This window comes from Oryza brachyantha, chromosome 1, assembly GCF_000231095.2.
Source record: "Oryza brachyantha chromosome 1, ObraRS2, whole genome shotgun sequence".
Taxonomy (NCBI): Eukaryota; Viridiplantae; Streptophyta; class Magnoliopsida; order Poales; family Poaceae; genus Oryza; species Oryza brachyantha.
The window spans coordinates 26,158,200-26,173,503 of record NC_023163.2 but is presented as its reverse complement, the minus strand read 5'-3'; the positions used below and the strand labels follow the sequence as shown (position 1 = coordinate 26,173,503).

The 15,304-nt window shown below is 38.5% G+C and overlaps 2 protein-coding genes across 3 annotated transcripts; one reads left to right on the top strand and one right to left on the bottom strand.

Annotated features, from left to right (window-relative positions):
• The first annotated feature begins 2,612 nt into the window (after positions 1–2,612).
• LOC102718125 (transcription factor TGAL1) lies at positions 2,613–8,413 on the top strand. 2 transcript variants are annotated; one of them, XM_040521723.1, is made up of 11 exons: positions 2,613–3,190; positions 4,169–4,272; positions 4,496–4,569; positions 4,676–4,879; positions 4,954–5,028; positions 5,111–5,170; positions 5,485–5,562; positions 5,652–5,703; positions 6,004–6,275; positions 6,847–7,095; positions 7,947–8,413. In XM_040521723.1, exons 1-11 carry the CDS (start codon positions 3,093–3,095, stop codon positions 8,091–8,093), a joined length of 1,413 nt encoding a protein of 470 aa, XP_040377657.1. In that variant the 5' UTR covers positions 2,613–3,092; the 3' UTR covers positions 8,094–8,413. The 2 variants fall into 2 exon arrangements, with proteins under 2 accessions (XP_040377657.1, XP_040377641.1); XM_040521707.1 differs by having other exon boundaries at positions 4,951–5,028.
• A 377-nt stretch (positions 8,414–8,790) lies between these two features.
• LOC102717673 (dihydropyrimidinase) lies at positions 8,791–13,141 on the bottom strand. The gene is made up of 13 exons (XM_015832844.2): positions 13,055–13,141; positions 12,780–12,944; positions 12,050–12,104; positions 11,688–11,957; positions 11,224–11,435; positions 10,929–11,049; positions 10,541–10,628; positions 10,393–10,471; positions 10,103–10,190; positions 9,928–9,968; positions 9,744–9,796; positions 9,491–9,647; positions 8,791–9,410 (listed from the first exon to the last, which is right to left on the bottom strand). Exons 1-13 carry the CDS (start codon positions 13,139–13,141, stop codon positions 9,219–9,221), a joined length of 1,608 nt encoding a protein of 535 aa, XP_015688330.1. The 3' UTR covers positions 8,791–9,218.
• Between the last annotated feature and the right edge of the window lie 2,163 nt (positions 13,142–15,304).

Genomic DNA, 15,304 nt, shown 5'->3' with positions numbered 1-15,304 from the left:
TCAATGGGCATGGAAATCTATTCGTGTTTTCATATTTTCACAATCGTGTATTTCAAATGAACTTGAAATCAATTCCTAGTATTCCAATGCAACAGAGTGGGGAGAAAGAAAGATCAAAATATTTCTTATTCCTACTAATACTAGTACTAAAACGATCACATTTATGGTTGGAGCAAACTTATTATACTACTCCATTCCAGTGCATAACGTATCGAACAAAAACTTTGATGTTTGATAGTATCTCTTAGAGAAAATTACAGTACAATACTACTATACCACCATACTGTAGTTAGTATTCTGCTGTAGTCGACAGCGCAAGAACGACACTGTGGTATTCTACTGGACTGTACAGTAGCGTCTGATATTTTGTATATGGGCCTGTATATCTGCTTTGAATACAGGAGAGTATATTGACGATGCAAATATTGATGTGTTTTGTTTGAGTACAGGAGAGCAGGGGTGTGATTGTTTATTTTTTTTATAAAAAAACCAAATGACATATTTATAAACGAAAAATAATTTAATAACAAAAACATTCTTATATATATAGATGTGTGTTTTTGGCGATATAAAAGCATATGCTAAAAAATAAAAAAATATCAAAATCAACTTAAACTGAAAATTCAAATTTTGTCTTACAAGAATAAGCAAATACGAACAAAAAATTAGGATGTAGGAGAGTAGAGTACAAGTCATAGCGCGCGCATATATATATATATATATATATATATATATATATATATATATATATATATATATATATATATATATATATATATATATATATAAAACCCTCATATCTACACAAAACGACAAACCTACGTTGGTATATGATTTATTGGTAAAACTTATATTTATATTTATATGTTAGTGATTTGTAAGTAAAATAATGAAAAATAAATCACGATAAAGAACAACGAGATCAACTTCTAAATTAACTTTAAAAATTCAAACTTTCACTATGGCTTATATATATGCTGAAGGGCAAAGGATGGAAATACTTTTTGTAGAAGTAGCAAGGTAAACATGTTTTTATTTTATTTCATGAATCACCATCGCCTCAAGTGAGATAATCCAAAGCAAGTTACCTGGATAATTATGTACAGGTAACTATACGGATGCGGTCCTTTTTATTACATAAACTCGTTGTACAAATTTTGTCAAAATCTCCATGCGTACGTGTTTGATGTCAAACTTTTAAGACTTAAAAAAATCAATGTGTGTGTATATATATGACTAATACACAAAGCTTTGAGTGATACGTAATAAACAGTGCATGACGCACCACATCCAAACTAAGCCTTACACCACCCACCAACAGAGCCACCACTACACCTTTACACGTTTCAGTTAAATTTTAACTTTTGAATTACTTGTGATATATTGAATGCATTAAATCATGTAGATATACTCGTTTCAGAAATTATAGTTTCCTAGGGTTTCAAAGGTTTTATAAAGAAACTAGTGATCAAAGTTACATTTAAATGACCATGGCAATATCTAAAAACAACATAATCTTGAAATCGACCGACACATTTTTTTCCGTAGCATTTGATTTGTAACCTAATATATTTGAATTTGTATTGGGAAGAAGCAAGGTGGAATGTGGGCTGCATGATTGCACCCACCACAAAACTTAAATTCCGTTGCCCATGATTATTATGACATGCGTATATGCTTCCAATATGATTTTAGTTAAGACCAGATCTCAGAGAGTTATCATTGTTCTATGGGTGTGTTATCATTGATTATTTGGTTGGGTTAGAGTGTGTTTGGTAAGTGGTCAAGATGAGATGAGATATGACCGTTTATATTTTTAGATACAGTGATCTAGTTTTATATTTAGTTGGAGGGATGAGATAATCAAATTTTTTGTTTGATTGGATGGATGAGATCATCAAATTTTTTGTTTGATTGGATGGATGCGATGAGCATATTACTAATAAATAATAATGTAAATTTAATCATCATAGATTTTATTGTAATTAGTACAAATAAACAACAAAATATATCTATGACCACTAATTAACACTAATTTAAACTAGTTAACCAATTAAGGACAAAATAGGCTAACTATCACTAAATAATCACTAATGATCAATATTAATAAATATGGATGAGCTTTTACGATCAATTTGACCGGATATACTTGTCCAATATTTTCATGGAATATTCTCTATCCAGCTTTGCCCACGAATCAAACGCATTAAAAACTAGACGACCATCTCATCTAGGATGTCCAGCCAACTAAGCACACTCTTAAGTTCTTTTAAGCAAAAAAATATAATTAGTGTATGTTTAATTAAACATTAATTATTACTTTGATCTTATAGAAAAACTTAAAAAAAGAACATAGCTTTTTGGCACATCAACGGCATGCAAATATATATGTGTATATTATTTCATTTAACTGAAAGTATATTTGAATTCATACTCGTTCAGAAAGTATATTTGAATTTATACTCGTTCAGAAACTAGTGACGTGCCTCACAGTAGCCCACGGCGGGTGAGGTGGCAGAGGATGGCTCCTCCCGCCTAGAGATTGGTATGGTCCAAACGTCACTCCTCCTCCTCCTCCTCCTCCTCCTCCTCCTGCTAATGGTGTTCGCAAAACCAAGAAATCATTATAAAATGTCCGGATTTCGAGGCACTGCTGCACAGCCAAGCTCAAGCCCAAGCCTTCCTCTCCTCCTCCTGCTGCTGCTGCTGGCTGCTCCTGCTAGTGAGGTGGTGGACTCCTTCCCCACTTCACCGTCTCCTCTTGTGTTGTGTCCGCTTCTCTCTCCCCCTTCGCCATCGGCGTCCTCCTCAACCCACCACCTCTCACAGCCTCATCATATTACGGGCGAACTGTGCAAAGATCCTATCTTTTTTTGTTTTCTGCAGCTTATTATCCTTTCGCGTTCTTGGTTTGCTACTGCTGCTGCCGCCGCCGCCGATTGGGGGGTGTTGCTGCGGCGGCGGCGCGTGCCTATCTTGCACAGAAGAGAATTAGTCCTTGCTTCTTGTTGAGCGAGTTGGTTGGTTGGCTGGCTGGCGGCATGAGGTGTGGGGAGTGAGTGCCATGGTGCGCGTTGATTGCTGTTGGTGAAATGGATAGCAGGCTAGGAGGAGCGGCGGCGGGGGCGGCGGCGGCGTCGGACGCGCGCGGCGGGATGTCAGCCGGCCTCGCGGCTCCTCACCACGCCATGTATGTGTAACCACACCGCCGCCGCCGCCTCCATTTCTTGGCGGTCGTTTCTTCTCCCATTTACCTTGCTCATTTTCTGCATGCTCTGTGCTGTCTTACTTGTCTTGCTTTTTTTTTTTGTTCTTCTTCTGAAAATGATCCCTGATTGCTGATTAGTTTGCTAATTGATCATGGACTCATGATACCACTGTGCACCGCATGGATCACGGATGATTGCCCATTCTGCTTTCCAGGGGGAAAAAGTTGACCGCTTTTCAGCTGATTAGCTCTTGTCGATGTGAGAGTAGAGACCTTTAGCTCAAGTGTTGTGATGATTAGAGAGTGGAGTAGCTTTACTACTCATAGTATAGGTTATTGGTTGCTGCTGTTCTGTTCTTGTTCTTATTATGCTTTTGGAGTGCATGGACTTAAGTAGCCATGCGGCCCATCACTGATCACTGGACCACCTATGTATATGTCCTGAACCGGGACGCTGGATAATCATCACTGGTGGTAGGCCCCAGAGCTCCAAAAGGTGAAAACAGGATATGCTAATTGGGCTTGATCATGCATAGTTGGGTTAAGGTTAACTCATAGTGAAGCATGGACCAATGATTATGTATGACACATTGTGGTGGGAAATGAACTTTCGCTGAACTATGCCGGATTTCTGTCGTAGTCTTCAAATTCTTAATCAACACATGCTGAAGAAACTATTTATGTATTGCTATGCGGCCTGAACAAAATTTGAGCCCTTGACTGTTACTACATACAAGTGGTTCCCTTTGATGGTTTGTCATGCACAAGCAAGTTTGCAACCAATGCAACTGAATGGTGTGGTGGTGTTCTTGTAGGAGAAGAAGTTGTAGGTTGCATATTGACTGTTGTTGAATGGACATCATGTGATGCTCATAGGGTGTACTTGACATGCAAATTTTGATTGCTGTGTAGACAATCTATTTTCTGTTCTGTATCTGATTGGCGTACAAAATTTTGCAGCCACACAAACGTGAACAACATGCAGCATACTCAAGTTACTGACTTTGGGGCGCTTGCTCAGTCTGCTGGATTCCGAATTGAAGATCTTGCCAATCTTAGTACAAGTATGTTGGCAATCAAATATGTGATACTCTTTTTTTTTACATATGCAGTTTTTTGTTGGTTTATGAATTTCAACTATGTGCCGTTTCTACTTTTCTACTATGGAGTTTCTACACAGTCCACACAGCTACAATGCCATACCATTAATGTCAACAAAAAATTGCCTAGACCTTTTTTGTTGACTGCCGTGGCTTGAACACTTATGCTTATTTTTCCTATTTTCAGATAGTTTGTTCAATCTGAAGTCAAATGCTCATACCATTATCAACGACCCCCTCCAATTTGGAAATTATGGAAAGGTAGGAAGGCTATGAATGGATAATTTATTGTGACAGATCTAATGGCCATTTATCAAGTGATTCTACCAACACCAGGAATTCATGCAGTTTCCCCTCCTGGTTGCAGTCTATTCCTCCGTCTAATATAACTACAACAGCAGCAGTAACAGTAGTTGACCCTCAGACACTGGTCCCAGAAATGGGAGCACAGCTGAATTTGGCAACTATAAGAACTGGTAATGTTGAGAATTGGGGAGAATCGACTATGGCTGATACAAGTCCAAGAACTGATACATCAACAGATCCAGACACTGATGAGAGGAATCAGATGGTAATAAGATACCTATCTTTTTGACCTTACTATTTAAAAATGATGACATGATTTACTGGCTACATGCTTAGCAGTTTGAACAAGGACAGCTAGCTGCCCCCACAGCTTCTGATTCTAGTGACAGGTCAAAGGATAAACTAGATCACAAGGTATGCTTATCACCACATAGTATGCTTTCCTGTCTTCATACATGCAATCCACCGTTACAAGTAAAGGTTTATTTCTAAACAGACACTTCGCCGCCTTGCCCAAAATCGTGAAGCAGCTAGAAAAAGCCGTTTAAGAAAGAAGGTGTGTTTGTATGATCTTGAAATGCTGTATCTGATATTGTTCTTGAAATTGAACTTCTACCAGATTACATATATATTTGCTTTCATCATGTCCAGTCTAACAAGCAACTTTCTTTAAGTGGCGCGTTACAGATTACTTTTACCTGAAGTTCCATTGGTAGCCAACATATTTATTTTCCATGAAAAGTTTGTCCTATACCACAATAATATTCGCAATCGTAGATTAGGTTAGCATTTTTTGGTCATGGTTTTAACCCTTTTTATCTGTTTATGTTCTTTTCCGCTTTGCATGGTTTCATCATTTATTTTCTGCAGGCATATATTCAAAACCTTGAGACTAGCAGATTAAAACTTACTCAGTTAGAGCAAGAGCTTCAGCGGGCTCGTCAACAGGTAGAAGCTTAGTATTTTTATTGCAGGATTTATCACAAGTTTCAAGAGATAAACATGTACTCGGTTTAATTGTCCAATGTGTGCTTCAGGGTATTTTTATATCGACAACGGGAGATCAGTCCCACTCAGTGAGTGGAAATGGTAATAGTATACTCCTATGACTTTTCTGTTTTTCAAAAATTGTTAGTGACTATAAGCAATGCTGTTCGTTGTGTTTTGCCATGTTTTCTCTGTTTCAAAAATTGTTAGTGACTATAAGCAATGCTGTCCGTTGTGTTTTGCCATGTTCCTTCTAATCGTCATCATGTTCCTTCTAATCGTCATTTTTCATGGGTATTATTAGGGATGAAGGAGACGGCCAAGTATGGCTACCTATCATAATACAGCTTATATTGCTAAATGCCTTTCTATGGTAGTTAACTGATGTTTGCTAATCTGTAGGAGCTTTGGCATTTGATATGGAGTATGCACGGTGGTTGGAGGAGCATAACAAGCATATAAATGAGTTAAGGGCTGCAGTTAATTCACATGCTAGTGACAATGATCTTCGGAGTATAGTTGATAATATTATGGCACACTATGATGAAATTTTCAAGCTCAAGGGTGTGGCAGCCAAAGCAGACGTTTTTCATGTGCTGTCGGGAATGTGGAAGACCCCTGCTGAGAGGTGCTTCATGTGGCTAGGTGGCTTTAGATCATCTGAGCTTCTTAAGGTAAGAATCTACCATTATTTTTGACGAAAAAAATAACATGATTATATTGCAGCATAATTTAATCCTTGATCTATCAGCTCTTTCTTGTTTACTCAGAGATTCCCACTTAATGGAAGTTTTTCTTAATTTGGAAGCATCACCCAGCGGTGAAATGCCAACCTGAATATACATTATTTCAGATCCATTATTTTGCTTAGGATCTGTTTGGAATATGATTTTTTTCCTTTCAATTTATGTGTGAAATAAACTGTTTCTTGTGAAATTTGTTAAGCTCTAAACAGGTCCTTTGTGTCTTTGTGACAAAAGTTCTTATGACTGCAGATTATTCAAACAAGTCAGTTCACCCTGAGGCCCCATAGGCCGATATACATGATTAAAGAAATGCCTTGATGACTTTTGACTGACTTGAAAGCTAGAAAAGCTCATGGCCTATATTTCTAATTAGATATCATACTTTAAAAAAAAATTCTACTGTGGAATTCACCAATCTAGTTATCCCTATCAACACAGCTCATAAGGAAGTCAAGATGACTTACATCTAGTTCTTTTTATACCAACATTTCTGCTGCAGTTATTGGCAGGACAATTAGAGCCTCTTACAGAACAGCAGCTTGCTGGCATAGCCAACCTGCAACAATCCTCCCAACAAGCTGAGGATGCTCTTTCTCAAGGGATGGAAGCGCTACAACAGTCGCTTGCAGAGACCCTAGCATCTGGATCTCTGGGCCCTGCAGGATCCTCTGGTAATGTTGCAAACTACATGGGACAAATGGCAATGGCTATGGGAAAACTTGGCACCCTAGAAAACTTCCTACGGCAGGTAACTTGTATTTGCTTAGCTTCTCTTTAACATGGTTTGTTTATTGAATATTGTTCAAGTTGGTTCTGTGCAATCTATTTAGCCTATGGTGTACTTAGACAATTAACTTGGAGAATCAACTTTGGGAGCAGCATGGTTTGTGTTACTCTGAAACGGAATGCCTACATCACCTTTGCACTTAATAGACTGTTGTAGTTGGTGCTAATATATACTCTCTCCTTCCTTAAATGTTTGACGCCGTTGACTTTTTTATATACGTTTGACTATTCATCTTATTCAAAAAATTTACATAATTATTAATTATTTTTATATCATTTTATTTATTGTTAAATATACTTTTATGCATATATATAGCTTTACATATTTGACAAAATTTTTTTAATAAGACGAATAATCAAACATTTATAAAAAAGTCAATGACGTAAAACATTTAGGGACGAAGATAGTACTACTTCGAAAGAAGCAAATGGTGGGGGTGAGTGGTGAATCTGCCACCATCCTACTCCCTAAATATTTTGAAGAAAGAAACAAGACAATTTGGGGGCCAAAGGGTCCAATTTTCGTTGAAACGTATATGTGAAATTAAGAGATGAGATATGAAGAAAATGATAGCAAAAATGGATTAATGACAATATTTGACATCAATACTCTTATTTTTCAAATTTCGTTGCAATGCATGGGCAGTATGCGTAAATAATAAACCCCTAAAGAAAGCTAGACATATTTCTGTGTTGACTAATACAGAAGGGAAACTAACATTAAAGGGGAATACCAAGAAAATAGATGGAGATGTGCATGCTTCTTGTGCAACTTGCAACTTTTGGTTAACTTTAACGTTGCCTTATCTGCAGGCTGATAATCTGCGGCTTCAAACTCTTCAGCAAATGCAACGCATATTAACCACTCGCCAGTCAGCAAGAGCTCTACTTGCCATAAGCGACTACTTCTCCCGGCTTCGTGCTCTGAGTTCTCTTTGGCTTGCCCGTCCAAGGGAATGAATTGGATTGATTCATAAGTAGGATATTGTTAGGTAATGTATCTCTAATGTTATATCAGATAGGAACTGAGGTATTCCCTACTTCCTAGATTCTTCAAAAATCAAAATGTTCATGTATTGGCGACAGACTGGGATCACTATCCTTTCATGTATGTCTTCAAGTGAATGTTCAATGCATATTGTAGTTTGTATATGACATCATATTATGAGTTGTTGGGCAAATTTGTATAACATTTTTTTTGGTTGAAAAGAGCTGGGTATGTAAATAGTTGCAGAATAATTTTAGAGCTTATCCAGTGATTATATTGGAGGGTACAACTTGGGAAAAAATGCAACCTGAGTGGTCAGAGGAAACGGATAAGCCGCGTTCCTCTTCCTGGGAATGTTGTCCCGTTCCTGGAACGCGGGACAATTCTTGTCCCCATTTCATAGACATTTTACAAATAGAAATGCTACCGTTGGAATGTACTCAGACCTGCATTTATGTGTATCAGATACCGTTTTGAAATGGTATACAGTTTTGTAGTCCCCCTCTTCCATAAAAGGTTTTCGTCCCCATCTCACGAAAACCTTTAGCAAACATACAACGTTTCTTGACCCCGTCAACCTAGAACGTTACCACCAACTTTTTCAAACATAACATATTAGTATGTAAGCATTGCATACATATTAAGTTAAGAACGTAATTGACACAACAATTTTGAGCCATACCAAAATTTATTATGAGCACATCCAGAACTTATATCTCACCATTTCAGAAGAAAGATAACGCTTTACATTCCCTACACCGATTGAGAAGCTACACTTATTTTCTGCTGTAAAAATATGATTTCAATCACGTCAAAAAAAAGTCGAAACAACCCTGTAAATCTTTGGTTCAGAAATGTGTTTAACTGCTTCCTATGGTTTGTCAAAAGGGAAAACTAAAAAAACAAGTTCTTTGTATCAGGTAATTTTACATTAATACCTATCAGAATTGCTACGAATAACGCGATCTGTATACACAAACACAAGGAGGTTACGCATGGAGTAGACGTCGTTCACCTTGAAGAAACTAGTTCGGTAGTTCGTCAACCGGATGGAATTGTGTTACCTTCCGGCAACGCATCAGCATAGTGCATCATCGTTACGCAGCAGCCTTGCCACGCTGTACAGGGGCACGAAGGGAAGCTCTGTAGGCAGCATCCGACTTCTCAATGCCATCAAAAAGGTAGCTGTAAGGCGGTGTCCTGACGTATCTTCCTGAACCGGGAACAACGTTCAGAATGCCATCCTCCCATACAACTCGTCCCCTTGAGATGGTGACTTCTACCATTCCCTACACCGATTCAGAACAGAAAAAACATGAGTTGAATTCAAGCTTTTTCGAATGCAGTTTGCTATTAATGAGGGACCAACCTTTCCTTTCCTGCCCTCGTACACATTTGTGTTGGACCTTGAATGGTGTGTGTGGGCACCCATGACAAAGCTCTTTTGGGGATTCAGGATGATGATATCAGCATCAGATCCTTCCAGAATTGCTCCTTTCCGAGGATATATGTTGAAAATCTTGGCACTGAAAAGATTTCAGTAATTTGATCATTACACTTTGTTGAATAGTGGGGAGCTTGTTATTGCAAATAAAAAAAAAGCTACTGAATTTCTTCAATACCATTCTGTGCTCGTCACTCTCACATAGTCACTGACAGAAATCTGCCCAGTCTCCTGCAAACATTTTAAGAATGTCAGAAAAAAAGATATACCAGAAACCAAGCCACTGGATTGCTGTCCGTTTATTTTTCTTTGAAAGCTTAGAAGATATTCCATTAAAAGCACCATTCAAAATATCGACTTACCACCATACTGTCCCAAATAATATGCATCCTTTCCTCAATACCTAGGTTCAAGCATTTAAGAGACAAATGTCTTAGCTGGTTTTAAGATATAATTTGTTTATACCAAATTATAACACTAACAATTCTTTTATCTACTTGATTGTCAGCACTAAAGTTCTCAAGCTCCAAGGATTACCATTAACTCCATTGGGGATCTTCCTGAAATCGTCAGAGCCGAAAGCTTTCTGTGTGGAGTTGAAGGTGCAATGATCAGTTCCTACAAGCTGCATACAAATGAAGAGTAGTTAGATCATTAGATATCAAAGTGAAGTTTCTCCTTCCCCCTAGTCGTTAAGGAAGTAAGGTACAAGTTTCTGTTAGCAAATAATGCGCCGTTAATATGTTGGACTTCCAAATTACTTTAGTAAATAAAGAAGAAATGTAACTTCACAGTGTCACACTCACGGTATTATGATAAGTCATCACCTGTAAAATTCCTGATGAAAGAGCAGCTTGAAGTGCTTTATTATGCCCTGCTTCTCGGATTGGAGGACTCATTACGTACCTAGAAGCATGATATGAGATAAATGAAACCATAATTGCACAAACATATTGTGGTTGTGTTTTTATTTACTTGGAAGCAATTGTGAAGTCCGGATCCCAAAGCCAAGAATCATCAAGTACTAGCCCAGAAACCACAGGTTCACCGATGACTCTCTGCCCTGCAAAGCATGAAGTTGTTTGTATCAACATAAGCGTTGTTTGTCAAGTGAGGGATCTTGCCAATTTATATCAATGAAGATATCTGGGACATGATCAATCCAATGTGGCTATTTAGTCCGCAGGACCAGCATATTATTTGAAGCCAGCCAGCCTACTTCTTGAATTCTGGTCTGACTGACACAAAGTGTATACAAGCCAATATGGTGCATCTTTCTAAGGACTTGTTTATTCATATACTAAATCTGGCTTGTTTGCATGCACAAGTAATTTGTTTCCAACTTAAAGGTAAGGTGGCTGACCTTCTCTTTTAGCCTTGGCAATCTCATCCATTGCATCAATACTCATCACATGAACAACGTACAATGGTGTATTGACAAACTTGGCTAATCGAATTGCCCGGGCAGTTGCTTCACCTTCCAACTGCAGAGAACGAGAAAACAGAAATTGACTTAAATATTGTATTCCCTACCTTCATCGAGAGAAGAAAGCACAAATATCATGGCTTGTCTAGCTCACCAAATTGACTTGAATATTGTATAACATATCAAGATAAAGAGGAATAAGAGTAAATGCGAAGGTTCAGCGTGAAATTACAACTGGAGGTCTTGAGAGAGCATGTCCTTCTGGACCAGTTATCCCAAGATCGATCATCCGTTGCTGTCCCTCAGCAACAGCGTCCCCATTCTCTGCATGAACCATAGCCAACGCACCAAGAGACTTGCATTTCTGTAAGCCTTGCAGTAGTAGATCATCTGTGACCATCAATGAACCTTTATACGCCATGAAGAACTTGAAAGAATTGATCCCTGAAATATTGGCAATTCAAATTCTAGACAAATTCAGGCATTTAGATTTTGATACAACCTAGTATTAATGCATCATGTTATGAGAGACATTGTGATTTGTGAATTAGAGGAAATTAGTAAGGTTGGTTCTAAAAAAGGACTAAAATTGATTGTCAGGTCAAAACTTAGGAGTTAATTCATGAAGCAGAATAAAATTCGTGTTTCTGATTCAGATTACTGACAGCACAAAAAGGAAACAAATTATGCACTGACCGTGTTCCCTAACCATCGATTCCATTTCCCTTGAAACATCGTCATTCCACTTTGTAATGGCCATATGAAATCCATAATCCATAGCAGATTTTCCTGCCTTCTGTTTGTAGGATTCCAAACCTGCGGTTAGGTTTCCATTCACTGGAATGACGAAGTCAATGTGCATCGTTGTCCCACCAGCCAATGCTGCAGCATGACCACTAAAGAAATCATCTATGGTTACAGTTCCCATGAACTCCATCTCCAGGTGTGTGTGAGGGTCAATTCCACCTATGAAATTTGCCAGCAGAATGATGAACCTGAAGAGCAAGTAATAACTGATTCCTAAATATTTATCGAAATTCAAAAACATAAGAATTTACCTGGCATGACATATTTTCCAGTTGCATCAATCACTTTGACATTATCATCACCAACCTAGATATGACATGAAAACAGGAGACTAATCAATAGCAAGGTTGGAATAACAAGAAAGGACATGGTTCGGTAAAAAGTTGATCTACTTTCCAGTATAGAATAAATTATATCTTCAATACTATCTTAGAGTTTCATGCTAAACTGTATGCAACTATTTCTAGGAACATGTGTCAATTTACCATAGTAATTTTTTTTACAATTTCCTGTATAGTAGATGCCTCCTTTAATATATTTTTTTTCAATTCTGGGGTGAAAGTAAATGATCTTAGATTTACCTGCAAAAACACAACTCCCCTATATTTATGGATCCCATCCACAGTTCCATAAAAATGCTGCTGGTTTAAGAAGGTTATCGTTCATCTCAAGAAAGAAGGAAACTATTCTTTTTTTCCAATCTACTGTTTACTGTCACTTCGGGTTGGTTTGGTGCAAAATTGACCGACAAATATTGGTTAGTTTCGGCATGGCCAATTTTGAAAATGGCAATCTTTTGTTAAGATAAGGCAGTTCCAAGTTCCAAGCATCCGGAGCCACTTGGCAACTTGGCATCGACGAACATGGCTACAGTCTACAGGTGCGTCGTGGTTGTTGCAGTCTACAGCAATCCGAATCCCAAGAGGAGCCAATCCGAATCTCCCCAACCCACAAGGCAAGGCGCAGAGATCAGCCACTCACCGGGATGCTCGGCCGGACGGCGACGATCACGCCGTCCTCGACGTACACGTCGGCCTCCTCCACCCGGTGCGCGTTCACCACCGTCCCGCCCTTGATCAGGATCCTCCTGCCGTCCCCTCCCCCGCCGCCGCATCCATCGCCTCCTCCTCCGGCGGCCGCGCAGAACTTCGACCCCCCCTCGCCCAAAGTTTCCAAACCCAATCACATCAGTCCAACAACGCCCACACGCGGGGCACCGATCGTCTGACAAAAGAAGCCGCGCGCGTGACACCCACCTCGTTTGCCGGGTGCGACGACGCGCCGGCGACGGCACCGAGCACGATCAGCAGCAGCAGCAGCAGGACGCGGCAGCGCATCGCCATGGCTCCTCCTCCTCCTCCGCCCGCCACTTCCTTTGGTTTGGATCCGCGGAGAGAAAGAAAACAACTTGTCCCGTTCGTTTGATCATCTTATCCAATCAGCAGCAGCGCCAGCGCGTGCGTCGTATGCGGGGAGGACTAGCTCACTACCGCACCAATTAAACAAACGCAAAAAAAGGAATCCTTGAGCTGGGTTAGTTGGAATCTCGCGCAGGCTCCTCGTCACCAATCTTCTTGCTTAGCTTGCTACTCCAGATTGCTAATCCGATCTGCACCATCAACAAGACGTCACCACTGTCACCAAGCGCCGTCAGAAGAACCGAGGCTGTATCTGTGACCTCGATGGAGCAAAACTCCTGCAACTGCAAGCTAGCTGCAAAAGTACGTGTTGTCTTTGACCATTGAGCTGCAAAGATCAGCCAAGTCAAGCTAATTCATGAGTTGTATTGACAGTCGTCTCGGTATCCTGGGAGGTTGCACTTGGTTTTTGGGTCTTCAGGACAAGCTCAATTAGACCATCTCCGATCACTGTGTATAAGTTATCTATAAGGTATGTTATATAATTTTTTTAATAAAGAAAAGATAAAAGTTATCTTTTAGCTAAGAGATATTCTATTGCATATTTTTCAATGTCATATGAGAATGATTTGTGGAACCATTTATAGTACTAACTTTTTACTAACAGATATATTATTAAAAAAATATTTTTTTAGTGTGCTTATAGATAGCTTGCTATATATATTATATATATTGTTCTTAAAGAAGATACGGAACATGTCAATGATCATCCCCAATGTTGTCAGGTCAGGAGAGATCCCAGAGTTCAAAGAGACGTATGCAGCAGCATCTCGGTTCGAAGAGGGCTCTGGCTCGAGAAAACACAAATGAGCAAATTGTTAGTTATTAACTGTATAACCATTAGAGCCCCCAAAGTCATCGTATTTCTGATGAATTTTATGTAAATTGTGTCAGAAAATTCACAAAACATATTTGATGTATTAAATGAGAGCAATTCCATGGTTCATATCAGGAGATACAAAGAAAAAAGTAATACCTCCTCACGCATTCTCAAGGACGGTAAAATTGCTCGTTAAATAACACATCTATAGTACACCGAGCAAAGGCAAGGTCTGTAGTAATTTGATCCCCACTTAATCTGTATGAATTGGGTTAGGTCCCTCACTAATCCTATAGTTTCAGGTGATGCATTTTGCAGCTTTTGCTGAACAGCGTGTTACAGTTTCCCCTTTCTCGAACTGTAGTTATTGCCTACAGTACATGTTTGTTTTTTGTTCCATGTTATTTGGGATGAAAAGGAATTAGCCAAGCTCAGTTGGTGGATTTATTTATTCTTAATTAAATTTATATAAAATCCTCATTAGTATTGTGCATTTTTATTGTTTAAATGAAGCCTCAATAAACAGGTATTACAGGCAATCGTTTAAAAAAAGCCAAAGGATATTTCTGTAAATACAAAATAATTTATAAGTAAAATTTTATATACATATTCTTAGCGATTAAAGAAAGACTCAAAAATAAAATATAACAAAAAATTTAAAATTAACTTAAAATTTAAATTTTAGTCTATATATAATTAGAAGCGAAAAGATAGAGCCTAATAACTTTAAAGTCCAATAAGTATGAACGTATGACCAAAACTTAACATCATCCACCAGTAAAAGAGCAGTTACGGGGTCCCCTAGTCAAAAAAGACTCTTCCCCTGTTTCCAGAGAATCAGTCTTATTTGTGTTTCCTTGTTTTTATTAGCAGTGGGCCCAGACGTCCAGTGAGCGGACGATCAAAAGTATAACCTTCTTTCTTATAACTTGATCACAAACTCTATATAAGAATGGTATAATTTATCAAAATTCAACACGCTTGCAAGGACCAGTTTACACGACCCATATTTTCGTTTATACTTATACTTATAAGCTAAAATTTAAATTTTTAATTTTAAAATTGAAATAGATTTTGAGATATTTTCGTCGAAGTTTATTTTCTAGGCTTGTCTATTAGACCGCTAAAAATACGTATATAAAAACCTTATTTATAAATTATTTTTGGTTTGTAAATACGATGTTTCACTTTTTCGGATAACGTAAGACCATGTGTACTGGACAAAACAAGATCACCATCACCTCAGCTGCATGGGAAAAAAATTCCAA